Genomic DNA, 23,685 nt, shown 5'->3' on the forward strand with positions numbered 1-23,685 from the left:
TATAACATTTTTTTTATAAAGAATAATTATGAAAAATAAACATATCTTATAGAAACAGCATAAACGTCAAGTGTGAATTATGAGCTTACCTTAGTCTGTAGTTTATTGATTATATTCTTTATACTGTCTTGTTTTTTTTTCAGTTTATTTTGTTCCAAAGATATTATTAAAGGTTTTTTAAAGATTTTAATTTTGGGTGTGTCTTAGATGATTTGATATTCTGTGGTTGTAAAAACATCTGGGATTTATATTTTACATGGCTGCTGCATTCTATAACAAAATCATTCTCAGATCAATACTAATAATGGTTGGATATTTATGACATGGTGCATAAAACTTGAATATTATTTTGAACTCATTTTAAAGTAATAACATTTGGTAGATGGTCTGAAACAAGAATAATCAATAAATATGAGGTGTGGAGTAAACGTCAGCAAAACAGAAACCCTACGAATTACTTTACTAAAATAAACATCAATCCATCTTTTATAGAAGAATCTTTAATCCTAAAAAAAAAGCTGGTGTTGAAACAAATAATGATTAATTAGAATAGAAATAAATAAATTCTTTAATAGGCCTTTACTCTTTCTTAATTTTGAATCAAAGGTGCAAAGATGATACATTCAGTAGTTACTTTTTGCTCAACATCTAATCATCGCTGATAAATTTAGTTGTGTAAATATGTGTGGTAAAAATTTTATTTTGAACTATAACATTAATTTGGGTGTTTTATTTTTTAATGAATTGAAAGTTTTAACAGTTTCTGAAGTGAAACAGAAAAACAACATTTGTTTTTGAATGCCAATAGAAATTTGATCTTTCAATGGTAAATGAATGTTTAAATGTTCTTAAAAACTTGCCAAATTTTGGTTAAACTGATGCATTGTACTTGTATGTTTAGTATAAAGATAGTCTAGTATACAGTTGATTGAGACATTTTGAATTTATTTTTGAGTTTTGGTTTGTTTATTTGTTGTAGACAAGGACCATTTCCCCAGTCAAATGAGAGAACTATTAGACAACCTTTGCCTAGATCAAATGAAAGAACAGCATTCAGTCCAGTTAATCAAAACAGTAATTACCAGACCACCTCAAATCCACACAGACAGGATCAGTACAGAACTGGATTATCTCCCATGGGTAGGACTGAGTTATCTCCCATGAACAATCAGGATTACAGGCAAACACCAAATAATCAGTCTAATGGATATCAGGGCTATAATCAGGGGAAACAAACTTCATATACAAACTATTCTAACAGACCTCTACCAGAAAGACCAAATGATTCTTCTATGGCTGACAGGATCTCTAGGAGTTCTGGTACCCCTGAAAGACCAATGACTAGAGGATCAGTAACCCCTGAACGACCAATGACTAGAGGTTCAGTAACCCCTGAACAACCAATGACTAGAGGGTCATCAGGTACACCAGAGAGACAAGCAAGAAATTCAGGAACACCTGAAAGGCCAACAAGAATTCAAGGGACTCCCGAGAGGCCTATGTCTAGAGGGTATGGAACACCTGATAGACAAACAAGAAATTCTGGGACTCCAGAGAGGCCTATGTCTAGGGGGTATGGACCTCCAGAAAGAACATCTCAAGGAATGGCATATAGTCAAATGAATCAAGGCAGATCTGTTGATAGAGGGAATTATAACACGTACAATAGAGAGCGGTCCCCAGGTAGTACAGCAAATCAGACTACAATTAGACAGAATTTTAACAGTGTAAATAAATTTGGTAATGATGATAAATCTCAGGAATACTCACAGAAAATTTCTCCTTCAGTTAGAAACACTGGTGTGTCTACTGATTCAAATTACTCATATCAAAGGACCCCCGACCGTAATCAACCCTCATCAAATGTTTATAGTCATGGATATGGAACTCAAGAAAGCATTAAAAAGTTGTACAGTTCACCAAAAGATTCTCGGGGCATGTATGCTACACAAGATAGTATACGAAGAATGTATAATAGTCCAAATGATTCAAATTATCGACCAAACCCTCAGTCAGTTAGGGGACATCCAAATTCACAAATGGTAAGTTATTTTTTTTAAAATAATTATTTATATTTACTTTTTTTTACATTAGTTTTGATTTTAAGGTGAGGGAAAGTTTTTAGATTGAGGTATATTTTGTTGAAGAAATATTTAAAAAAAAAAAATCAAAATTCTGAACTTTGTCACCAGTTATTGCAGAGACTATTTTGATATTATTTGGCCATTTTATACAGAATTTAATGCATTTGAAAAGAATGTTTGAAAACATTGCAGAAGTACTCTAATTACCTTACGTATTACAGTTGATCATTGTTCTGTTTTCAGAGGAATAATTTCACGTTGAATTATCTGCACACAGTGCCAACTGTTCTTTGAAGTTGTATGTTTGAGTGGCACTAAATACTATGTTTGTGTGGCACTAAATACTAACTGTTTGAATTAATTAGTACTTGATAATTAATTTTCTTAAGTTCCTCAAAGTACAGAAAAATAAGTTAATTTTAATGTTTTTACGTCTTCATGGAAATCACGTCGTAAAAGCAACTAATTTGTTCAAAAAAGACGTTGCAGTATCAAAATAAGGTTGACATTAATTTTTTTTAAGGTCAAACATGGCAGGAAAAGGAGCAAAGTATCTTTAGAAAATTATTGCTATAAAAGACTTTTCTGTCATGTAAGATCAAGCATAAGCTATTCAATTCCCAATTATAAGGAAATGTGTTCTTTTGGTAAAATTAATATTCTTAGCTAAAATAGATGTTGTAAAAGAGTTAATATTTCACCAGCGCTCATCATTTTCCCCATTTAAGATATTTCGAAATGACATAAGTTTTTCTGATTAATTTCGACACATGAGTGTAAAGACAGTTAACATTCAATTACATTTCATGTATTGATATAGGTTAATGCAAATTAGCCTAACAATAAACCTTGATAGTAAAAACTAGAAATAATTAACTGCATGATCTAGTTTTATATGGAGTGTCTTTAAACAATTCATTTAACATCATCACTACATATCTTGTTAAAATTCGTTGGTAAAAAGCTGTGTAAATAATTAGCAATATATTATAACACTGAGCCTGATTGCACTGTCACACTGCCAATATAATGGGGTAAAGGTCACATAAATCACATGCACTCAAAAACATAGAATAGGTCTCATAATACTTTATAAATGAAATTGATACAAATGCATTGCTTTAATACCAAATATACTTACAATTATAACTTATAAAGGGCTGGCCATTAAAAACCCAGTTCAATGATTGAGTGACCAATGTTTTTTGTGATTGAATTCATTTGTAAGGCCTAGATATCCTGGAATTTTAACATACCATTTTCAATTTTCCAATTTTATTGCACTGTTTTTCAGTTATGATTTTTTTACTTGAACTTCATTTCACTGTTGAGGTGACTTTGAGAAAGTCCATACCTCAAATCTGTTTTGGTGATTTTTCAATCCCATCAATCATGTTTAATAACCCCTACTTTCCTTCTTGATGCAACATGCAACACAGTTTAAGGTTATCCTGGGACCTTAATATTTTGTTGTCATAATCAGCAAATACTATTTAATCATACATCTGTTTATATACATTTCAGCATCCATCATCTCAACAGTATCATCCATCTTATTCACCTACTAAACATCGGCAAGATTCTCACAGAACTATGACTCATGAAAGAATTGACCCTAGTGTCCTGAATCAACCAAAAACATCAAAAGGACGTGATCTGTGGACAGAAATATGAAATCCTCTGATAATCCAAACGTTCACGAGGATACGTACAGTGGATAGAAATATAAAATCCTTTTCCAACTGAACGACTCACTAATCTGCAGACCAAAACATTGTTTACTTAGTGATACAATAGAATGCACCGGAAAGGATTGTCACTAGTATTCTTTACTTCCCAACCACAAAGAATTGTAAGAAAGGGGAGATCAGTACATAGAAATCTGACATATATTATCAATTATAGAAAATCTCAAGATTGCAGTCATATGCCTTACATTTATTATGAAGCATATTTAAAGACTGAGCATAGTCAAAAGAAATAGAGAAATAGTTTTAAATAAAACAATATGTTAAACTATACTTATTCCATACATCCATCTATGTTTTAGAAAAAATGTATGTCCATCTAAGACTACAGCCTTTTTTTTCAATTTTAATGGTTTGGAAGGTCATTATGACCTTTTGTTTAATACAAAATGTATTGCGAAGTTAGTTTAGTATGTTGAGGATAGATATCATTTTGCAGTTCTGTTTTTAGACAGATACACACAAAAAATAAAAACATTCCACTTTCATCGTTTATTGTAAGATGTTTATTGAATTTCTCCTCTATTTGTCTGTCACTAGTTTTTTCTTTAATATTAAAAGAAATAATTAATAGACTGCTAAATTTTCAATGATTTCGTATTCATCCAAAACCTTAATGATGGTATTCAGAACTTAACATATTTGTTGTAGACAATTTGAATTAAATTTACATATTTTAAACTAGGTTTTGTATAGAGAACATCGTTAACATCCTAAATTGACAGTATCAAAGATTTACTGATATTTGCTTTGATTAATGATTGCCCATCTTTAGACAATAACAATTTGGTCAAATATTCAGAAATACACTGTAATGTTATAGATCCTCAAAGTGAATTCTTGAAGCGGTGATCCTTTTGAGATTTAAAAAAACTTAAAATAGACCAACTAGCCCTGGTATGGAATTATGTCATTGGAATTTCTCCGAACTTGAAGCACGAAACAATGTATATTGATTTTGAAAATGAATGATAAAACAAAAAGCAAAAAATGCAGAAAAAATCAGATATCTTACAAATAACTTTCAATACCATTGAAAATTTAGTCGGTCATTATAATAAATGGGAAAATAGAGTTAGGTGTTTGAGAAACTTTTTTATTGTTCACATTGGGGTAACATTTTAAAATAAACTATGAAAATATATAGCTAATGGAACATGCTTGATATATGCCACCAGGATTGCTTTAAAATGTGTATTCTGGTTGAATCTCAGGCATCCAGCATTAAAACTAAAATGTCTCATGTATCATTCATTATAAGATTATTAATACATTTTTGTACTACTTATTAAGTGGTTTATATATGAAAATTCATAAGTTTCTGTTGATTCTTTTTGATTAATTTTAATCACATAAATCATTTGTTTTAACACTAGCTAAATTCTAGAAATTGATTGATTAGCAAAAAGAAACTTGATGAATTTATAAATAACAAAGGGGTTCGATCCACTATTTTGTTGAGATATAGTTGAAATGAGAATAGGCCAAGAGGTACTTTTATTTCATAGAACAAATATTAATTTCTTCATATTTACATGTATAACTGCATATGCAGAAGTTTTTTTGAACAATTGAGAAACAAGTAGAAATTAATCAAGTTACCAGAGTACTCTCCACAAAAAGGTCTATTCTGTGATAACACAACTTACATATTTATTGTTTAGTTGTTGAACACATAATGATTTTATAAGACTTTATTTATAGTGCTGACTTTGTATGGTTGTCTACCTACTGTTTCTTTTATATAAAATATTATACTTAGTATTCATATCTATAAATATACAATTTACGTTACAAATGATTGAATTTTGTTAAGGTTGTTTTTTGTGTAAACTGTAAAGATTGTAGAATGAAGAAAGCCAGAAACAGTCTAAAGGATAAGAAAATTCATATGTGATTTGACACTAATTTTTGTATTGTAAGAAAAACAAGAGTTTCTATGGATGTTTTTGATAGATTTTACATACCAGTAGTATTGTCAGTAAATGTATGGGATTGATTATTTGTGATCTTGCCAGTTGTCAATATACATGTATTTGTATACAGATATATTTCTCAAAACCTATAGCTGATTAAAACTTTTCTCAACTGTCTTGGCTTTTAATTGTCAATTTCTTATTTGTTCTCTAATTGTTACAATTTCAAATTTCCCTCTTATTTTCTCTTTGGAACTGTAATAGCATGACAAATGTGACCAAGTTGAATAATATCATTAACAGAGTATATTGCAAAGACACAAGAAGGTCAAACTTGCTCATAGTTCTCAACAGAACATTGTACATTGGCATATATATGATATACTGGCTGTATTTGTATATGTTTTATATTATATAGTTTTACCATAGATATGGGAAACTTACAGGTGATAAATAACATTGTAAATTTGTACAAAGATAAAAATATAGATACCTGAATATTTCAGTCTCAATGTTTTCATTGGGTTATCATCTATACATTTTTCTTTAATTTTTTTTATTTAATTGAAGGTAGCCAAATAAACCATCACAATAAAGATAGGCTTGATCCTTTAGCCATCAACATTAATTATCTAATAAAAGTTTTCCATCCACTTTTTTAGAAGTTTCCAATAGTAAACATTAAAATTTTTTTTGTATAAACGTACCCATATTATTCCTAAATTATTTACCTACCAATGTGTGAAAAAGCCATAGCATATGTTTTGAGGGACTTATAGCTGGTGTTTTGAGGGGCCTATAGGTGGTTATTTCAGGAACCTACAGCTTATATTTCAAGGGACTGATAGGTGTTGTTTTGAGGGGCCAATAGCTGGTGATTTTAGGGATCAATGTCTGGTGTTTTGAGGGACAATAACAATTTTGTTATGCATGTTTGTTTTTTAAACATTTACATTTACTTAGATCTGACAATGTCATTTTTCCTATTATGTGTCCATATATGGACTTGTTTCAGTCTATTGATTAACAATATTTATTGAAGTTTTTGTATACTGTTGGTTAAATATATATACATACTATTTTGTAAAAATTAATCGTAGATAAGAGAGTGTGTTACTAAGCAATAATAGTATGCAATAACTGCTGAGTGTACATATATATTTGTAGATATAATTTATATTTTTGATACTTTTGTTTGTAATATTACTTGTAATAAACATTTAAACCTACATTCACTGCATGGTTGAACTAATTGTGGGACTCCATATTATCCTCATTTTAACTGGTTTGAATGTTCAACTTAATTGGAAGCTTACAGTTTGAAGTTCTAAGGATTTGAATATAATGTTTTATTTAAGATACATTATTTAGGATTGATATTCAATAATATGTAAATCAAGTGAAAATTCTTCTAGAAATCAAGATAAAAAGAACATCGTTATTTTGCTTGAATATCATTTTTAGCTCACCTGGCCAACAGGGCCAAGTGAGCTTTTCTCATCACTTGGCGTCCGTCGTCTGTCTTTGTCCGTTGTCTGTCGTCGTTAACTTTTACAAAAATCTTCTCCTCTGACACTACTGGGTCAAATTTATTTGGCTTATATCTCTGAAACAAAAGCATTTAGAGCAAATCAGACATGGGGGTAAAATTGGTTATGAGGTCATGATCTTTCTGCCTTGAAATTTTTAGATGAATCGGACAATCTGTTGCTAGATTGCTGCCCCTGAATTGGTAATTTTAAGGAAATTTTGCCGTTTTTTGGTTATCATCGTGAATATTATTATAGATAGAGATAAACTGTAGACAGCAATAATGTTCAGCAAAGTAATATCTACAAATAAGTCAACAAGACCAAAATGATCTGTTGACCCTTTAAGCAGTTATTGCCCTTTGTATGCAATTTTTAATTATTTTTCGTAAATTTTTGTAATATTTTACAAAAATCTTCTCTGAAATTACTTACACAAATTAAACCAAACTTGTCCTCAATCATCATTAGGGTATTTAGTTCAAAAAAATGTGTCCGATGTCCCTACCCGCGAACCAAGATGGCCGACATGGCTAAAAATAGTACATAGGGTAAAATGCAGTTTTTGCCTCATACCTCCGAAACCATAGCATTTAGAGCAAACCTGCCATGATTAAATTGTTCATTAGGTGAAGATCTATCTGCCTGAAATTTTCAGACCATTCAGGCAACCCGTTATTAGGTTGCTGCTGTTGAATTGGTAATTTTAAGGAAATTTTGCCGTTTTTGGTTATTTTATTGAATATTATTATAGATAGATATAAACTTTAAACAGCAATGATGTTTAGCAAAGTAAGATCTACAAATAAGTCAACAAGACCAAAATGATCTGTTGACCCATTAAGGAGTTTTTGCCCTTTGTAGGCAATTTTTAACAATTTTTATACCCTACCTACGATAGTAGAGGGGCATTATGTTTTCTGGTCTGTGCGTCCGTTCGTTCGTTCGTCCGTCTGTCCCGCTTCAAGTTAAAGTTTTTGGTCGAGGTAGTTTTTGATGAAGTTGAAGTCCAATCGACTTCAAACTTGGTACACATGTTCCCTATGATATGATCTTTCTAATTTTAATGCCAAATTAGAGATTTTACCCCAATTTCACGGTCCACTGAACATAGAAAATGATAGTGCGAGTGGGGCATTCGTGTACTGAGGACACATTCTTGTTTTTCCTAAATTTTTGAAATATTTCTATACAAAAATCTTCTCTGAAACTACAGGGTCAAGTTCATTAAAGATACAGATAATTGTAAGCAGCAAGAATGTGCAGTGCAGTAAAGTAAGATCAACAAACACATCACCATCACCAAAACACAATTTTGTCATGACTCTTAGTTATCAAAGGTACCAGGATTATAATTTAATATGCGTTTCGTCTACAGAAGACTCATCAGTGAAGCTCAGATCAAAATAGTTATAAAGCCAAACAAGTACAAAGTTTGAAGAGCACTGAGGACCCAAAATGCCAAAAAGTTGTGCCAAATACGTCATCTGTGTCCTTTGTTTAATATGCACAAAGACCAAGGTGAGCGACACAGGTTCTTTAGAGCCTCTAGTTATTTATTAAATTTGTTATTAAGTGTTTTATTAGCATTAACTTTGTTTCCAAGGCTACTTTTAGAAAATCTGATAGTACAGTTTATTTAGAGAAATGAGAACACATGTTATTGTAAATTTTGGATATCCAGGGCAGTTGTAGTCCAGAAATTTGAAGACATCATTTAATTTGTGAGTAAATGAACAAATGAATGTTTTCCTTCATGGAAGTTTCAAAATAATAAATATATGTAATATTGTAACCTATTTGTTGACAGTAAATGCACAACTATGTCAAAGACTTTCCACTGAACTATACACATGTGATGCATCTATCACATTGATGATTATTTAGCCTTGAAAGATAAGATTTCATTTTTCAAATTGTTCTCTTTTTATAAAAAAAGCAAAGCTTCCAAGTTATTTTTAAAATACCTATTCTAGAGGTGATGTGAATAATATAAGATACTAAAAATTTACAAAGATCTTTTACAGTACACATAATCTAAAAGTATCATCTTGCAAACATATAAAACATTCGACTTTTCTACACTTTCACAGTATTCCCAAATCCAAAATAAAAATAAATTCAAAGAGTTGGTCCTGCCTTTTTTTCATAATAAAATTGCCCAACGTACATTGTATTATCTTATCTAAGAAAGGGATATTAAGGATTGAAACATATTTCAATGACATTATCCTTCTTCCTAAAAAAATACACTGATTCGAAAAAACATTTCTCTGATGCTGACATTATCACAATGATTGATTTTTTCATTGAAAACATATTTGCTATGTTTGGAGGACGTATTTTTCAGCACAAAATCGGCATTTCCATAGGAACAGGATGTGACTTATATATTATTCTTAGGAATATAGAAAAAAGGTTAGCAGTGTCCTTAACTTTTCGATATATAGATGATGTTCCCTCACTGAATAATTCAAAATTTTCTGACTATTTTGAATGCATCTATCCCATCGAACTTGATATAAATAAAGTCAACATAGATACCAGGATTAAAATTTTATATTGACGCCAAACGCGTTTTTCGTCTACACAAAACTCATCAGTGACACTCGTATCAAAAATTAAAAAGGCCAAATAAAGTACGAAGTTGAAGAGCATGTAGGACCAAAAATTCCTAAAAGTTTTGCCAAATACAGCTAAGGTATTCTTTTCCTGGGGTAGAAAAGCCTTAGCATTTAAAAAATTCAAAGTTCTGTTAACTGATAATTAGCTGCAATTAATAACATTTTCCTAATAGTAAGCCCCATATTGTCAAACCAGACGCATTTATAACAGTTTAATATTTAGTCATACATACGTTGTTGATTTTGGGATAACACCAATTGCGGATATATATATTTTAAAATATGAATTGCAGATTATTTCACTTAAAATAAGGCTGTGTTGTGGTAAGCTCTGTATCCCAAAAAGAAGAGACAGAAGATTCCGAGATATTGTCAAACTCATAAGTCTAGAACGAACTGACATTGTTATGGCAAAAAAAGAAAAATGACTGAAAGAAAACGCTAGACTTAGCAACGCAGACCCCATTAAAAACCGTGGGTGATCTCAGATGTTTGGGAGGGCAAGCCAATACTGCTACAGATTTAATGTGAACCAAATATTTTGAAAGTAAATAAAATTGCATAAAATGAATTCATAGCTATCATAAATTCTTAGTTTCTACTATGAACCTTTAAAATTCTTAGTTTCTACTATAAAACTTTAAAATTCTTAGTTTCTACTATGTCCCTTTAGATTACATTTTAGTTTCGGGAATTAGTATGTAACGGTGCAAATGTGAATTTATGATGGTATCTATGTATTTATTAAGAAAACATTTGAAAACTGTTTCATTCAAACAGGGCACCTGTGGAATGTAGTAACAACCTTGAAACTCTTGAATTCTTATATGAAAGCTCAATTGAACACAGCACATACAAAATATTCCTATTATAATGCCTGTTAAGACAGTATTTGTATCAGAGCTAACAAAAACTGCATGTAAACTGCAGTTTGGGTTTATGCTTTTATAAAACCACCAAAACGGCAAAAGATGGGAAAGTTTTATTCGACGATCATAAGACCGATTTTCAAAGAATTCAGTATTAAATAAAAATGACAACAACGATCAACAACATGTTTGTTTTAAAAATGTGAATAGAATATTGAGAACAGTCAATTTTATTACTCAGATAATAGATAACCAGAAAATGTAGAGAAGTGTTCTCCATACACGGGTTGGGAAGCACCAGTTCTGTGTTTAATGTACATTTTATCTCCTTTTCTTAGATCGACGAGTGAGTTTATTGTTTGAGCTGCATAACCCGATTTAGTGGCATATCCATTTGTATATAGCTGGTCGTTCTTGTTTAGCTGGAATTGCACTTCACTGCTACCACTAGCCATAATAGTGCAGGAAATTATATAGATTCCACTCCGTGGAGCAGTAAATATTCCCGTGCTCGAGTCGTATCCACCTCCGATATTGATCTTTACATCATTAAACTTTACAATGTCCTTAATACTAGCCAGAGTTTGTGATGGTTTTAATGATGCAAAAAATGTTGGTCTTCGTTTAAGATCTAAATATAAAAAAAAATCTATTTTTCATTGATGCACATTCGTTATGTTGTTGAATTATATGTAAGGTGGTATCTGTTTTGTTTGAGTTCATTCTTTTGTCGACAAGAAATATGACAGGAATTCACGAATTAAGAATTTAATATAGTTGATTTACCCATTGACGTTAGCTCTTTTACTAATTTCTAACTTTCAAGAATAAATTAAGTATACGATTTTTAAGTTTATCTTATTATTTTTAAGTTACCGTTTCCCCTTACAATGTGTTAACAACCGATATCAGACTTGACATATAGATGTTAAACACTCAAAGTTTCATACAGGCACTTTTAATCGTTCACACCTCTCCCTACTTAATAGGAATAATCCCTTACCGCAATTGTCAACTTTCACAGAACAAGTAATATAGATTTTTGGTTATTTACTATTTGATACGATTATTGCTCAGACATAGAACAAATGGGATGTGGTATGATGACTAATAATACAACTATCCATGAACTTAAAGACCGAAGCACAAGGGTGTTTATATTTGGACAACGTTATAATCCTTGTTCAATTCGTAAATAAGATTACTAGTAATTGAAAGTTATAATTATGATACAAAACAATGTTTGTTAAAAAATTAACCAGATGGTTACGGTTTTGTTTCTACTGAATATTGTATAAATAAAGGCAACAGTAGTATACCGCTGTTCGAAACTCATAAATCGATAGAAAAAAAACAACAAATCTGGGTAACAAACTAAAACTGAGGGAAACGCATTAAATATAAGAGAACAAATACACAACATTAAAATGTAAAACACACAGAAACAAACTAAGCATTAGACATTAAACTCATAAAAACGAGCTTATGATTTCAGTAGTCAAATCGTCTTCATAAGACACTTCAGTGGCACTTGTATCAAAACAGTTCGTGGAATAAGATTTCAATTCAATTCTACAATTCATATGATTTTTTTTACGTTGTGTCATATAGGAACATCGTTAACAGGTCATGATTATTGGCAACACTATCAGAATTCTGAATTAACTTTAGGATTGACTTACCAGTCTGTGAGTTGGAATCTTTTATAGCAGGTGCAGCTCTCATTATCATATGCAGAAGGTCCTCTGTCACACATGTCGTTTTTCCTAAAGTAAAAGTTACATTATAGTTTTACAAACGTGAGTGACATACTGACATATAACACACTAACAATATTTTTTCTGAAATAAAAGCAATCAATTCCCATAAAACGGAAGAAAACACATTGACTTGGAACAGTTTCACAATTGATAATCGACTGAATATAATTATGAATACGGTAGCAAAATTATTTATTTTTACAACTATAGCCAGACAAACGCCTTTACTAAAACGAACCAAACAAGTAATCTTGAAATTATAGCCAAAGCATTCACAGTGTTGACATAATACTATGATATCAGGATGCTTCGATCATTAGTTTCATCTGTTTTTGTTTTGTGTTTATCATTTTGACGGATTTGTTAAATAAAGAATTTATGAAGAAGACAATACCAAGGTCTGATGATTGAATGGACATTTGACTTTGACTTCACGAGATTTATTTTATCAACATTTCAAAGCAGTTGTTATATATTTTTGCCTCTGTCCGTACGTCCGCGTGTTCTTTAATCTGTCCGTCTATGAAATTGTCGCATATTTCCGAGGAACTACGAATCTGAGTTTCTTGCTATTTTGTATCACGCTTTATGTGAGTGTATATTTACATTCACCGATCATCAAATTCTTGTATTGATTACTGATTACATCCCAGCTCCTTTGTTCTAACAGGGGTGATATGAGCCGGATCACCCCTACTAAATCACCCCAGTTTGAGTTTCTTTGTTTTGCATGCTTTCCTTTGTTCTGTAACATTTTGGCGGGAATGTCAAATCCACTATAAAACTTATAATCAATTATAATCTATCAAAATTCACGCAGAAAAAATCCAGTGTATATGGTGGAATTCGAACTCAAAACCTTTAGCATATCAAGCCACGACACATACCACTACACCAGGACGACTGGATACGAATTAATAGTAATTTGACATACTTAAAGGAAGCAAGATCTTTTTATAAGTGGGGCGAGTTGTCAAACCTTTATTCAGTGGGGTTTAAACCTATTTCGTTAATAACATGAATAAGTGAGTTTTCAGACTGATTGTTTAATTTGATTTTACACTTTTTCAAAAGTGGGGCGAGTCGGTAAACAAGGGTGGGACGATTTTTTTTATAAAGTGGCGATATAATGTGGGCCGATTGGCAAGAGTGGTGAGTTGACATTATTTGATATCTACTCATCGTGTTTGAGGATCATTAAGGGTATACATAATATAGTAATATATAAAGTATATTATAATGGTTGTGTGGCATTCTAAACTAGATTTTATGAATTATAAATGGTTTTCCGTCTAATCTAAAACAGCTGGGATGTAAAATAGTTATCCCATTCGGACTTGGTGTGTCAGTGTTAAATCACCCTCTGGCCTCCGGCCATCGGGGCGATCTTACACTGACACACCGCGTCCTTGTGGGATAACTATTAAAGAAAGAAATTACATACAATACAACTTACATCTAGTTAACACCAATTCATACACATTTTCATATCTATCATATATGTATTCTCACCTGAGTTACAACTCGCCAATGCTTTTCCGACGTTTACACACAGTAACAACAAGACAAGTGTTGACGAAACCATTTTACTTGTCACGATTTGTCTCTATGAATTGTGTTCCTTCGTTTGTCATTTTTATATGATATGCTGTGTAGAAACTGCTGTAATCTGATACATTAATTACATTTTGTCACGCAATTTGCATGTAGTATACCATTTTTTACTTGAAAATGTAACAGTTAAACATGTTAAACCAGTGTTGAAATAACACTGGGTCAGGCATAATTGAAATGTGATGTTATTATTCTCAAGATATTTGCAAATGTCAAAAAAATTCCCCACCCCGATTCACAAGTATTTCTTATCTATAGCTTTGTTAGCTTTGTTATCCTCCTTGATGCCTTGTATAGTACGTTCGCCCTGTGTTCATTCTCTTTACTCTTTACTCTTATTAAAAACGTTTTATAATAGGTCCTAGCATTTATTAAAAAATATTAATATTAAGGGTATCGTTTAAAAAAACTCTAAAACACGATTTAGTGAAAATCATCTGTTCCTTATTTTATTCCCAAGGTAAGACAATCGTGTTCAGCCAATCAAATTCTGTGTTTCTCATAATCAAGTAATAAGCCAATCAAAAACGTTTTCTCTGAAGATTATTCTAACATGCTAGATTTTGAACTTGTTTTGTATTCATCTAGTTGTAAAATCATGGCATAGGAATTTGCATCTGCAAGCTTGTTCTTACACAGCTTAAGGATAAAAGTATGGGTGATTGACAAAATTCAATGATGCAGTACTAACATAAAGATAATAAATAGTATTTTTTCTCACTAATTTATTGACATAATACTTGTTTTAACACATTTTATTTTTGTATTCAATTAAATCATTTAAAGGACAATGTACTATTCTTTTTTCATAAAGACCAACACACAGGTTGCGACCCCCCTCCCCCATTATGAGTGGTGTCCCTTAAATGAGGGACTGTTTCTACAACAAGGGGTCATTTTACTGTTGAAAAAAAAGAAAGAATATTTTTAAGATTTTTACTTCAAAAGTGGGAAAATTCATTATATTTGGAACAACTTTTTTAAATGAGGAGTTGAATTAATAAAGAAGAAATAAGTTTAGAAACATTACAAAATTCTTTTGAGATGTTTTGACCATTTAATACTTGATAGATGCATAGTTCTTGGGGAAAAGTTACATCAAATAATATGAATTTAAAGGGGCTCATTATTTACAGTGGGTTGTAATGTTCTTCTAATGAGAGTTACCCTTCATTTGGAGTGTTGTTCCCAACCTGTTAAAGGTCCATCTTTGTGCATAATTCAAAATTGGATATTTCGACAAGCATCTAATATTCTTACACAAGACAATAAACCCTGGTCTGCTAGCTACATGTTCATCTTTTCTATCGATTTAATAACTACAATCATGCAGACAGACTTAAGAAAAAGGCATGTAATCTCATTATACAAATATGACACTTTTTCTAGACAACCCAGATCGTGCAAAATACCTCACTAATCATTGAACCTTTAAAATTGTTGTCGCGCACTAAACAACCCCATTGGAACTTTCAAAAGTTGGCGGGTATGTAACACGTCTTACTATTTTCATGCCCCATTTATGGGCATTATGTTTTCTGGTCTGTCTGTCCATCCTGCTTCAGGTTAAAGTTTATGGTCGAGGTAGTTTTGATGAAATTGAAATCCAATCAACTTGAAACTTAGTACACATCTGTTCCTTATGCTATGATCTTTCTAATTTCACTGCCAAATTAAAGATTTTACCTAATTTTCACGGTCCACTGAACATAGAAAATGATTGTGCGGATGGGAAATCCATGTACTTATGAAACATTCTTGTTTAAAGAAAAAAAAACATATGTCATAACGATAATGGACCAAAGCTGGCTGGGTTAGTGGGGCTGCTTTTATGGTAATTCAAGATGCCTTTTATTCACCTTCTTCCAGCTATCAACTCTTTGATTTTTAAATTTCTATACATACAATGTATTTCTTTAAAACAAAATAACATATGCCTTGGTTTATTTCATAACTGACGATTCGAATGATCCAAGGATTTTATTAGATCTGATAAAAAATATGACAATCGTTTCCATTGGTTAATATTTCCCCCAAATAATTATTCAACTGAACATGCGCGATTTGATACAATCTGAATATGTTTTTTTTTCAGCTTAAAAAATTGGCATCCTCCTTTGTACAATGTATATTTTCAGATGAACAGTATACTTTTTTAGTTTAAGTTTTTACCCTAGTTTTACCTAATTCTTTGAAATTCAGATGCAATTATATAAGTACATTCTTACTGAAGAGGGAGGAAAGATACCAGAGGGACAGTCAAACTCATAAATCGAAAATAAACTGACAACGCCATGGCTAAAAATGCAAAGGACAAACAAACAAACAATAGTACACATGACACAATATAGAAAACTAAAGAATAAACAACACGAACTACTGAATGATTTTTTTTTCAGTCCTATGGTTCCAGGTCAGAACCCCCCCAAAAATGAGGGTCAATCTGTTCGTTCTGTGGCATGAGGGGTCATATAGCTAATGTTCATCTAGAAAGCAAGATAAATAAATATCGTTATCTTGCTAGTATATTGTTCTTTTTTTCTTTTCTTTTTAAATTTTTTTAAAACGTGTTTTATTAGCATTTAATTTTCATTTTAGCCAACGTTTTGAAAATTAGTACAAAGAGAAAGACAAATCTCATTGTAACTTTTGGATATCCAGGACAGTTGTAGTAATTTGAACATGCCATTTTATTATGAGTAATGGAAATGTGTAAATGAACAAATGATTGGTTTCCTACATGGAAGTTACAGAGTAATACATATATGTATCATTTTCCAAGGGTCCTACTAAAATGCGCCCGGGAGCGCCCGGGTGAAGAAAAAGCGCCCGGGGAAAGAAAAGGCGCCCGGAGAAGAAAATATAGCGCCCGGGGAACAGAAAAAGCGCCCGGGGAAAATATATAGATATTTTATTGGCATGAGACAAATTTGTTAAGATATGAAAATTATTTTTTTTTAATTTTAGACAATTATTTTGCAAATTCAGATAATAGACATTTTTAATAAAGCACAAAAACAAGTATGAATATTTCAATTTTAACAATAATATATGAATACTTTTCGAAAGATTGATAACAATGGATCACAGTTTATGCGGAAGATTTATAAAATGTAAGACATCAAAAGACATGTTTTTCAAAAACGATATCAAAATGAAAAATGTATAAGACAACCCAAATTTCACAGATAAATATTAATTTAATCAAAAATTAAAAGAGGTACACATAATAAATCAGCACATGAAAAAAAGCAGTACTATACATGTACCGTAGTTAAAACAAGGGGGTAAAAACAGGTGTTTGGTTTAAATTTAAGTCTATGCATTAAAACCCTGATAAGCATAGCCATTGAACATGTTGAAGCAGTTTTAGTTTTATAAAATGATATAATAAATCTATCTCAGCATCTGTATAAAAAAGTGTTCACCATGCAGTTGCGAAAATATTAGACCTCAGGCACCGATTATTTTTAAATAACAAAATATACATTTTGATCGAGGACAATGTCTTTCATGATTCTTCTATATACTCTTATTTATATTTATTTACTTACTTATATACAATTTTGAAATCTAAAATGTAAAAGTGCAACAAAACTTTAGATGTACCATCGTACATATCCCCATTTATATTAAGGACAAAACAAGCAATGATTAGTTATTTTTTAAGGAAAAAACAAAATGTTATAAAATATTATTATTTTTTTCTCCCGGGCGCTAATTTTCTTCTCCGGGCGCTAATTTTCCTTCTCCGGGCGCTTTTTCTTTTCCCCGGGCGCTTTTTCTTTTCCCGGGCGCTTTTTAGTAGGACCGTTTTCCAATATATTTCTGTTATATTTATTGCAACATATTTGTTGACAGTGAATGCACTCCTTTGTCAAATATGGTGAGAAGAATCACACATGTGATATTCTGATTTACCTGAAAATGATGACAGGTGACATGAATTTATGATTACCTCTAAATACAGATAGGTATATAAAACAACATTTAGACAGCGTACAATTCAACAGCTTACAATATTTTTCTTTAAAGACATATTATTTTTACATTGTCGTTGAGATAAAAGGTTAAAAGTAACTAGTTTTACATATCTGATTGAATACATGATGCCCTTCCACTGAACAGCTGAATGGTTCTTAGGTTATCTTCAGTAAAGTGTGTGTTTTATTTTCTGGTTCATAAAAAAACATGGCCACCAAAGCTAAAAATAGAACATAGGGTAAATGCTGTTTTTGCCCCTTAAAAACATTTTTTTTTACAATTTGTCTATCTAATATCTTTCTTTAAATAAATATCTGCTCCTTTGTAACTGTTGTATCAATTTCAACCAAACTTGGGCTGAATGAGTTTCATTGTATCCATTATAAAGTTTGTATTATATTTCCTTGTACGTCAAAAACATAGCCACTATGAATAAAAAAGAACATAGGGGTAAATGCATTTTTTGGGGGCTTTTGAAGAAAATATGACAAGATACTAAGAACTTTCAAATGGCATTTTCAAGCCACTCATTAATATATATTAAAAAGCAAAAATAATCATTGATGAAGGATTTAAGAAAAATATTACAAGTGAGTGATTCAGGCTCTTGGAGTCCGTTTTTAATACTTGCCATACCTAATTCTGAGATATAAACTTTTGCATTACAATAGCAGACGTTATGCCCAAAATAAATATAATTTAAATGTTTTATGTGTGGATTTTATCTAATATGACACATCAATTTCAATCAAGTTCTGAAAACTGTTTCTTTCTTCCAAACAGGACACTCTTGGAATGTATATCTGAAACTTCTAACTTCTTTTGTTATACTAGTAAATTGCAACAATTGATCACTGACACATGTAGACATCGTACACCTGTTAAGACACTGTTTGTTTCAGCGCTAAACAATTGCATGTTAACTGCAGTTCCGGTGTAGTCTTTATTCAATCAAACAAAGAGAAGATAGGAACGTTTCTACTCCAATTAGTTTGAAATTCAACAACCATTCACTATATTCAATTTTTATTTGATGTTGCTAAGATAGAATTTTCCAACAATTTAGAATATGTGATTTCAAATTGAAATGACAAGTTTGATACTGAAACAGTTACTAGTATAATGACAACAGTAAATTTTATTACTTGGACAAAAGATAACCGGAAAATATAGAGTAGTGGCTTCCAAACACGCTCTCGGATGCTTTAACTCTGTGTTTAATATACACTTTATCTCCAATTCGTAGATTGACGAGAGAATTTACCGTGTGAGCTCCATACCTCGATTTCGCGGCATACCCTCCTGTATATAACTGATCGTTTTTGTTTAGCTGGAATTGAATGTCACTGCCATGATTAACCATTATAACACACGAGAAAATGTAGATTCCATTCCGTGGAGCAGTAAATATTCACGTGCTTGAGTCGTATCCACCTCCGATATTGATCTAAGCGTCATCAAACTTTATAATATCCTTTATACTAGCCAGAGTTTGCTGAGATGTTTTAATGATGCAAAAAATGTTGGTCTTCGTTCAAGATCTGAAATTCGAAAAAAATAATGGCTATCATTATCTTTTTGTATTGATACAGATTTTGTTAATGTAATGTATAGGAGGTACGTCTGTTGTTTGAGTTCGTTCATTTTGATAAAAGTTTGATGGTTTATTTTATCCAAAGATGTTTGTCTAGAATAATTTTTATGTAAGCATAATGTTATCTTTAAAGTATTGTTCTTCTCATAAGTAAACTCAGCAATGATACCTGTCCGCGGTTTTCATCTTACAGCTAGGAAGGAGACGGAAATAAAGATATCTTGTTATTTATTCCAAATGATAATTTCTCAAACAAACACATAAGAAAAATGATGATTATCAATAAGGCGACTATCCAACACATTTTCAACAAAACGAACAAGAGAATGAATATTAAGACAACGTTTAAGTCCTTGTTCATTAATAAAATTAACGGTACCAATTTTCTTGCACCAGATGCGCATTTCGACAATACATGTCTCTTCAGTGATGCTCGTGGCCAAAATATTTGAAATCCAAAGCTTATATAAAAGATGAAGAGCTATAATCCAAAAGGTCCAAAAAGTATAGCCAAGTCCGTGAAAGGAATCAGAGCTTTAAATTAAATTAATTTTTTTTTATCTTAATGTTTTAATGCTCTTTAACTTTGTACTTGTTTGGGATATAAATATTTTGATATGAGAGTCACTGATGAGTCTTATATAGACGAAACGCGCGTCTGGCGTTCTAAATTATAATCCTGGTACCTTTGATAACTATTTGATTGATAAACAATACACTTTTTGGTCTAGAAATAAACTATTTTTTACGGTTTTGTTTCTACTAAATATTTTATCAACAAATAAAAAACTAAGTTTATGATTTCAGTACATCAGATCGTCTTCATCAAAGTTTCAAGTGGTGCTCGAGTCAAAACGGTTCGTAGAATAAAAGCATAAATGGTCAGGATTACAATATAACTGTTCACTTTCTATGATCTGATTACGTTTTGACCTATAGGAACATTGTTAACAGTTCATGATTATAAGCAACTCTGTCTATCAGAATATTGTATCAACTTTAAGGTTGACTTACCAGTCTTTGAATTGGAATCTTTGAAAGTAGGCACAGCTCTCATAATCATTTTCTATGATCTGATTACGTTTTGCCCTATAAGAACATTGTTAACAGTTCATGATTATAAGCAACTCTGTCTATCAGAATATTGTATCAACTTTAAGGTTGACTTACCAGTCTTTGAATTGGAATCTTTGAAAGTAGGCACAGCTCTCATAATCATATGCAGAAGGTCTTCTGTCACACATGTCGTTTTTCCTAGAGTAAAAGATACATTATAATTTTACAAAATGAGTGGTACATAACAAAGGCTAACTCAAATTTTACTGAAATAAAAGCAATTATTTTCCTTCAAAAAAATATACCAAATTATTAACTTGGAACATTTTTCTATTAACAATAGACCGATCATATGATTTTCAACACCCTAGCAAGATTATTTAATTCACAAATGATTGCTAGTCAAACGCCTTTACGAAAACGAACCAGACAAACAATCTGAAAATACAACCAGAGCAAACACAACTTTGACCTCCTACATACGATATCAAGTTGCTCCAAAGTTTCATCTATTGTTGATGTATGTTGGGTTTTTTTTAATCTTTTTTGACGGATTTGTTACACAAACAATGTTATGAAGCAGACATAAAAAGTTTTGATGATTTTATGACCATTTGCCTTTGATTTTACGAGAATTGTTATAAGAAGTGGGTATATTAGTTTTTCTCTGTCATTTTACCTCAATGAGTTCATCATCCTATCCGTCTAGGAACTACGAATCAGAGTTTCCTGTTATTTTGTTTCACGCTTTATAGATTTAACATCCAGCAGCACCTGTATACGGGGTATATATCTCCCAATTGATACGATATTCCCGTGCTTGCATTTCCTATCATGATTTTCTTGATAGAGGGTTGCTGCTCACAAAGAAGCTATTAAACCAAGAGTTCCAAATGGTGAAGTTGAAATCATCCCTTCGTAAATTTTACGGACGCCATCACGAGTTGGTTGATCGTTATGGAAAAACTGTTTCACAAATGATATCGGATATGTTCCTTACATCGTAACTACAATACCCTTCCCTTTCATGAATGTGACCTACCGAAATTGACTATTTACCGGATTTGTTATCACAGAAGCAACACGACGGGTGCCACATGTGGAGCAGGATCTGCTTACCCTTCCGGAGCTAATGAGATCACCCCTAGTTTTTGGTGGGGTTCGTGTTGTTTATTCTTTAGTTTTCTATGTTGTGTCATGTGTACTATTGTTTGTCTGTTTGTCTTTTTCATTTTTAGCCATGGCGTTGTCAGTTTATTTTCGATTTATGAGTTTGACTGTCCCTTTGGTATCTTTCGTCCCTCTTTTGAATACATATATATTGATTAAATAACTCACCATACTTACATTTTATATAAAAAAAAACTGTGTAGATAAAGGAAGCAGATCTATACCGGTGTTCAAAAATTCATATTTTAATTGAGAGAAAACAAATCCGGGTTACAAACTAAAACCGAGGGAAACACATCAACTATAAGTGAACGAAAAGGAACACTGCCGTTCAACAAAAACAAACGCCAACATACATATAAAACGAACTATTTGATAGCAACTGCCATATTTAAGTATACAATATCTTACATATTTATATTCTTACCTGGATTATAAATGATTTTTCGACGTTTACACAAAGTAAAAACAAGACAAGAGTTGTGGAAAACATTTCACTTGTCATGAAATGTCGCAAGTTTTGTTCTGTGAATTTGGTTCCTCCATTTGTCATTTTTATATGATATTTATTGTATAAGCTGCTCTAATTTGATTTATTAATTACATTTTGTCACACATATTTCATGTATTGTTCCATTTAAGTGTAACAGTATTTACACTGTTGAAATAATACTGGGTCAAGCATTATCTCTGTGATATATTTCGTTTCTCAAGAAATTTTTGAATGACAAAGATACTTCGGTACGATTCACGCGTATTTCTTAGCAATCTGTGTTACCTTTCTTGTTGCGCTTTTATTCTTTATATTTCCTTTTAAAAGGTTTTTACATATTTGTTGGTTTATGTCACCACTTAATTTCGAAAGATTCAAATATCTTAATATCTCTCAGAAAAAAAGTAACCATCGTTTCCGTGAATTCATCATGTAGGGGTCATATAGCCAAAATGTAACTAGACTACTAGGCGGCAAATGGTCCAAATCTCACAATTCATTCAAACGTTATTTATGTAGTCAAGAAAGTATGATGACAAATAAAGTTTACCAAGTAGAAAAAAAGCTTATGGGAAAAACGTCTCTTGAGTAACAAGAACTCGTTTTTCTTCTTATTTGTGTCATAAATTGTTTGTGTTCTTTTATCGTTTTGTATATACTGCTGATGAATTTATGACCATATTTTCCTTTTCTATGAAATTTATGATGTTTTACCTTTTCAGCTTTGAGGGTTAAAAAATAGATCACTTGCAATTATTAACAAATTACAAAGTAAAACAATTCTTCATATTGAATTCTACGATTTTAATCCGTAATCTATTTTTTTTAATTTGTGATCTCGAATATAGATTATAAATTTCGTCGGTTTTAAATAAACGTTCGTCAAAACCTTAAGCCAGTCGAAATAAGATCGGCATCATTATGACCATAGGAAAAAACCCAGAAAATCAATAGAGTCAATACTATTTCGAAAAGTTACGAACGAAAACAACACGAAACAAGAATGTGTCCAAAGTACACGGATGCCCCACTCGCACTATCCTTCTCAATGTTCCATGGACCGTGAAATTGGGTAATTATCTAATTTGGCATTACTATTAGAAAGATCATATCATAAGCAACAAGTGTACTAAGTTTCAAGTTGATTGGACTTCAGCTTCATCAAAAACTACCTTGACCAAAAACTTTAACCTTAAACTCCCACTTTCATTTTCTATGTTCAGTGGACCGTGAAATTGGGGTCA

The 23,685-nt window shown here is 31.5% G+C and overlaps 2 protein-coding genes across 17 annotated transcripts in view; one reads left to right on the top strand and one right to left on the bottom strand.

Annotated features, from left to right (window-relative positions):
- Nucleotides 1-4,065, top strand: part of LOC139519389 (band 4.1-like protein 4A) — a 50,676-nt gene extending 46,611 nt beyond the window's left edge. For 15 of the 16 annotated variants that reach the window (XM_071311425.1, XM_071311433.1, XM_071311437.1 and 12 more), the window contains 2 exons: nucleotides 980-2,042; nucleotides 3,609-4,065. In XM_071311425.1, coding sequence (XP_071167526.1) covers nucleotides 980-2,042; nucleotides 3,609-3,758 — 1,213 coding nt within the window. In that variant the 3' untranslated portion in view covers nucleotides 3,759-4,065. The remainder of the gene's footprint in view (nucleotides 1-979; nucleotides 2,043-3,608) is intronic. The other variant, XM_071311426.1, reaches the window with a different exon arrangement.
- A 6,887-nt stretch (nucleotides 4,066-10,952) lies between these two features.
- On the bottom strand, nucleotides 10,953-14,231 carry LOC139518412 (heavy metal-binding protein HIP-like). Its single transcript, XM_071309958.1, has 3 exons — nucleotides 14,043-14,231; nucleotides 12,453-12,536; nucleotides 10,953-11,401 (listed from the first exon to the last, which is right to left on the bottom strand). Exons 1-3 carry the CDS (start codon nucleotides 14,113-14,115, stop codon nucleotides 11,004-11,006), a joined length of 555 nt encoding a protein of 184 aa, XP_071166059.1. The 5' UTR covers nucleotides 14,116-14,231; the 3' UTR covers nucleotides 10,953-11,003.
- Between the last annotated feature and the right edge of the window lie 9,454 nt (nucleotides 14,232-23,685).

The sequence above is a fragment of the Mytilus edulis genome, chromosome 4 (genome assembly GCF_963676685.1).
Source record: "Mytilus edulis chromosome 4, xbMytEdul2.2, whole genome shotgun sequence".
In the NCBI taxonomy this organism is placed as follows: Eukaryota; Metazoa; Mollusca; class Bivalvia; order Mytilida; family Mytilidae; genus Mytilus; species Mytilus edulis.

Bases quoted from the DNA above. Each gene is read 5' to 3' on its own strand.
- LOC139518412 (XM_071309958.1), bottom strand. From the start codon at position 14,115: ATGGTTTCGTCAACACTTGTCTTGTTGTTACTGTGTGTAAACGTCGGA. The intron at 12,537-14,042 runs GTGAGAATACAT...CTTTTACTTTAG, and splicing joins ATTGGCGAGTTGTAACTCAG to GAAAAACGACATGTGTGACA. The intron at 11,402-12,452 runs GTAAGTCAATCC...TTTTATATTTAG, and splicing joins AGATTCCAACTCACAGACTG to ATCTTAAACGAAGACCAACA.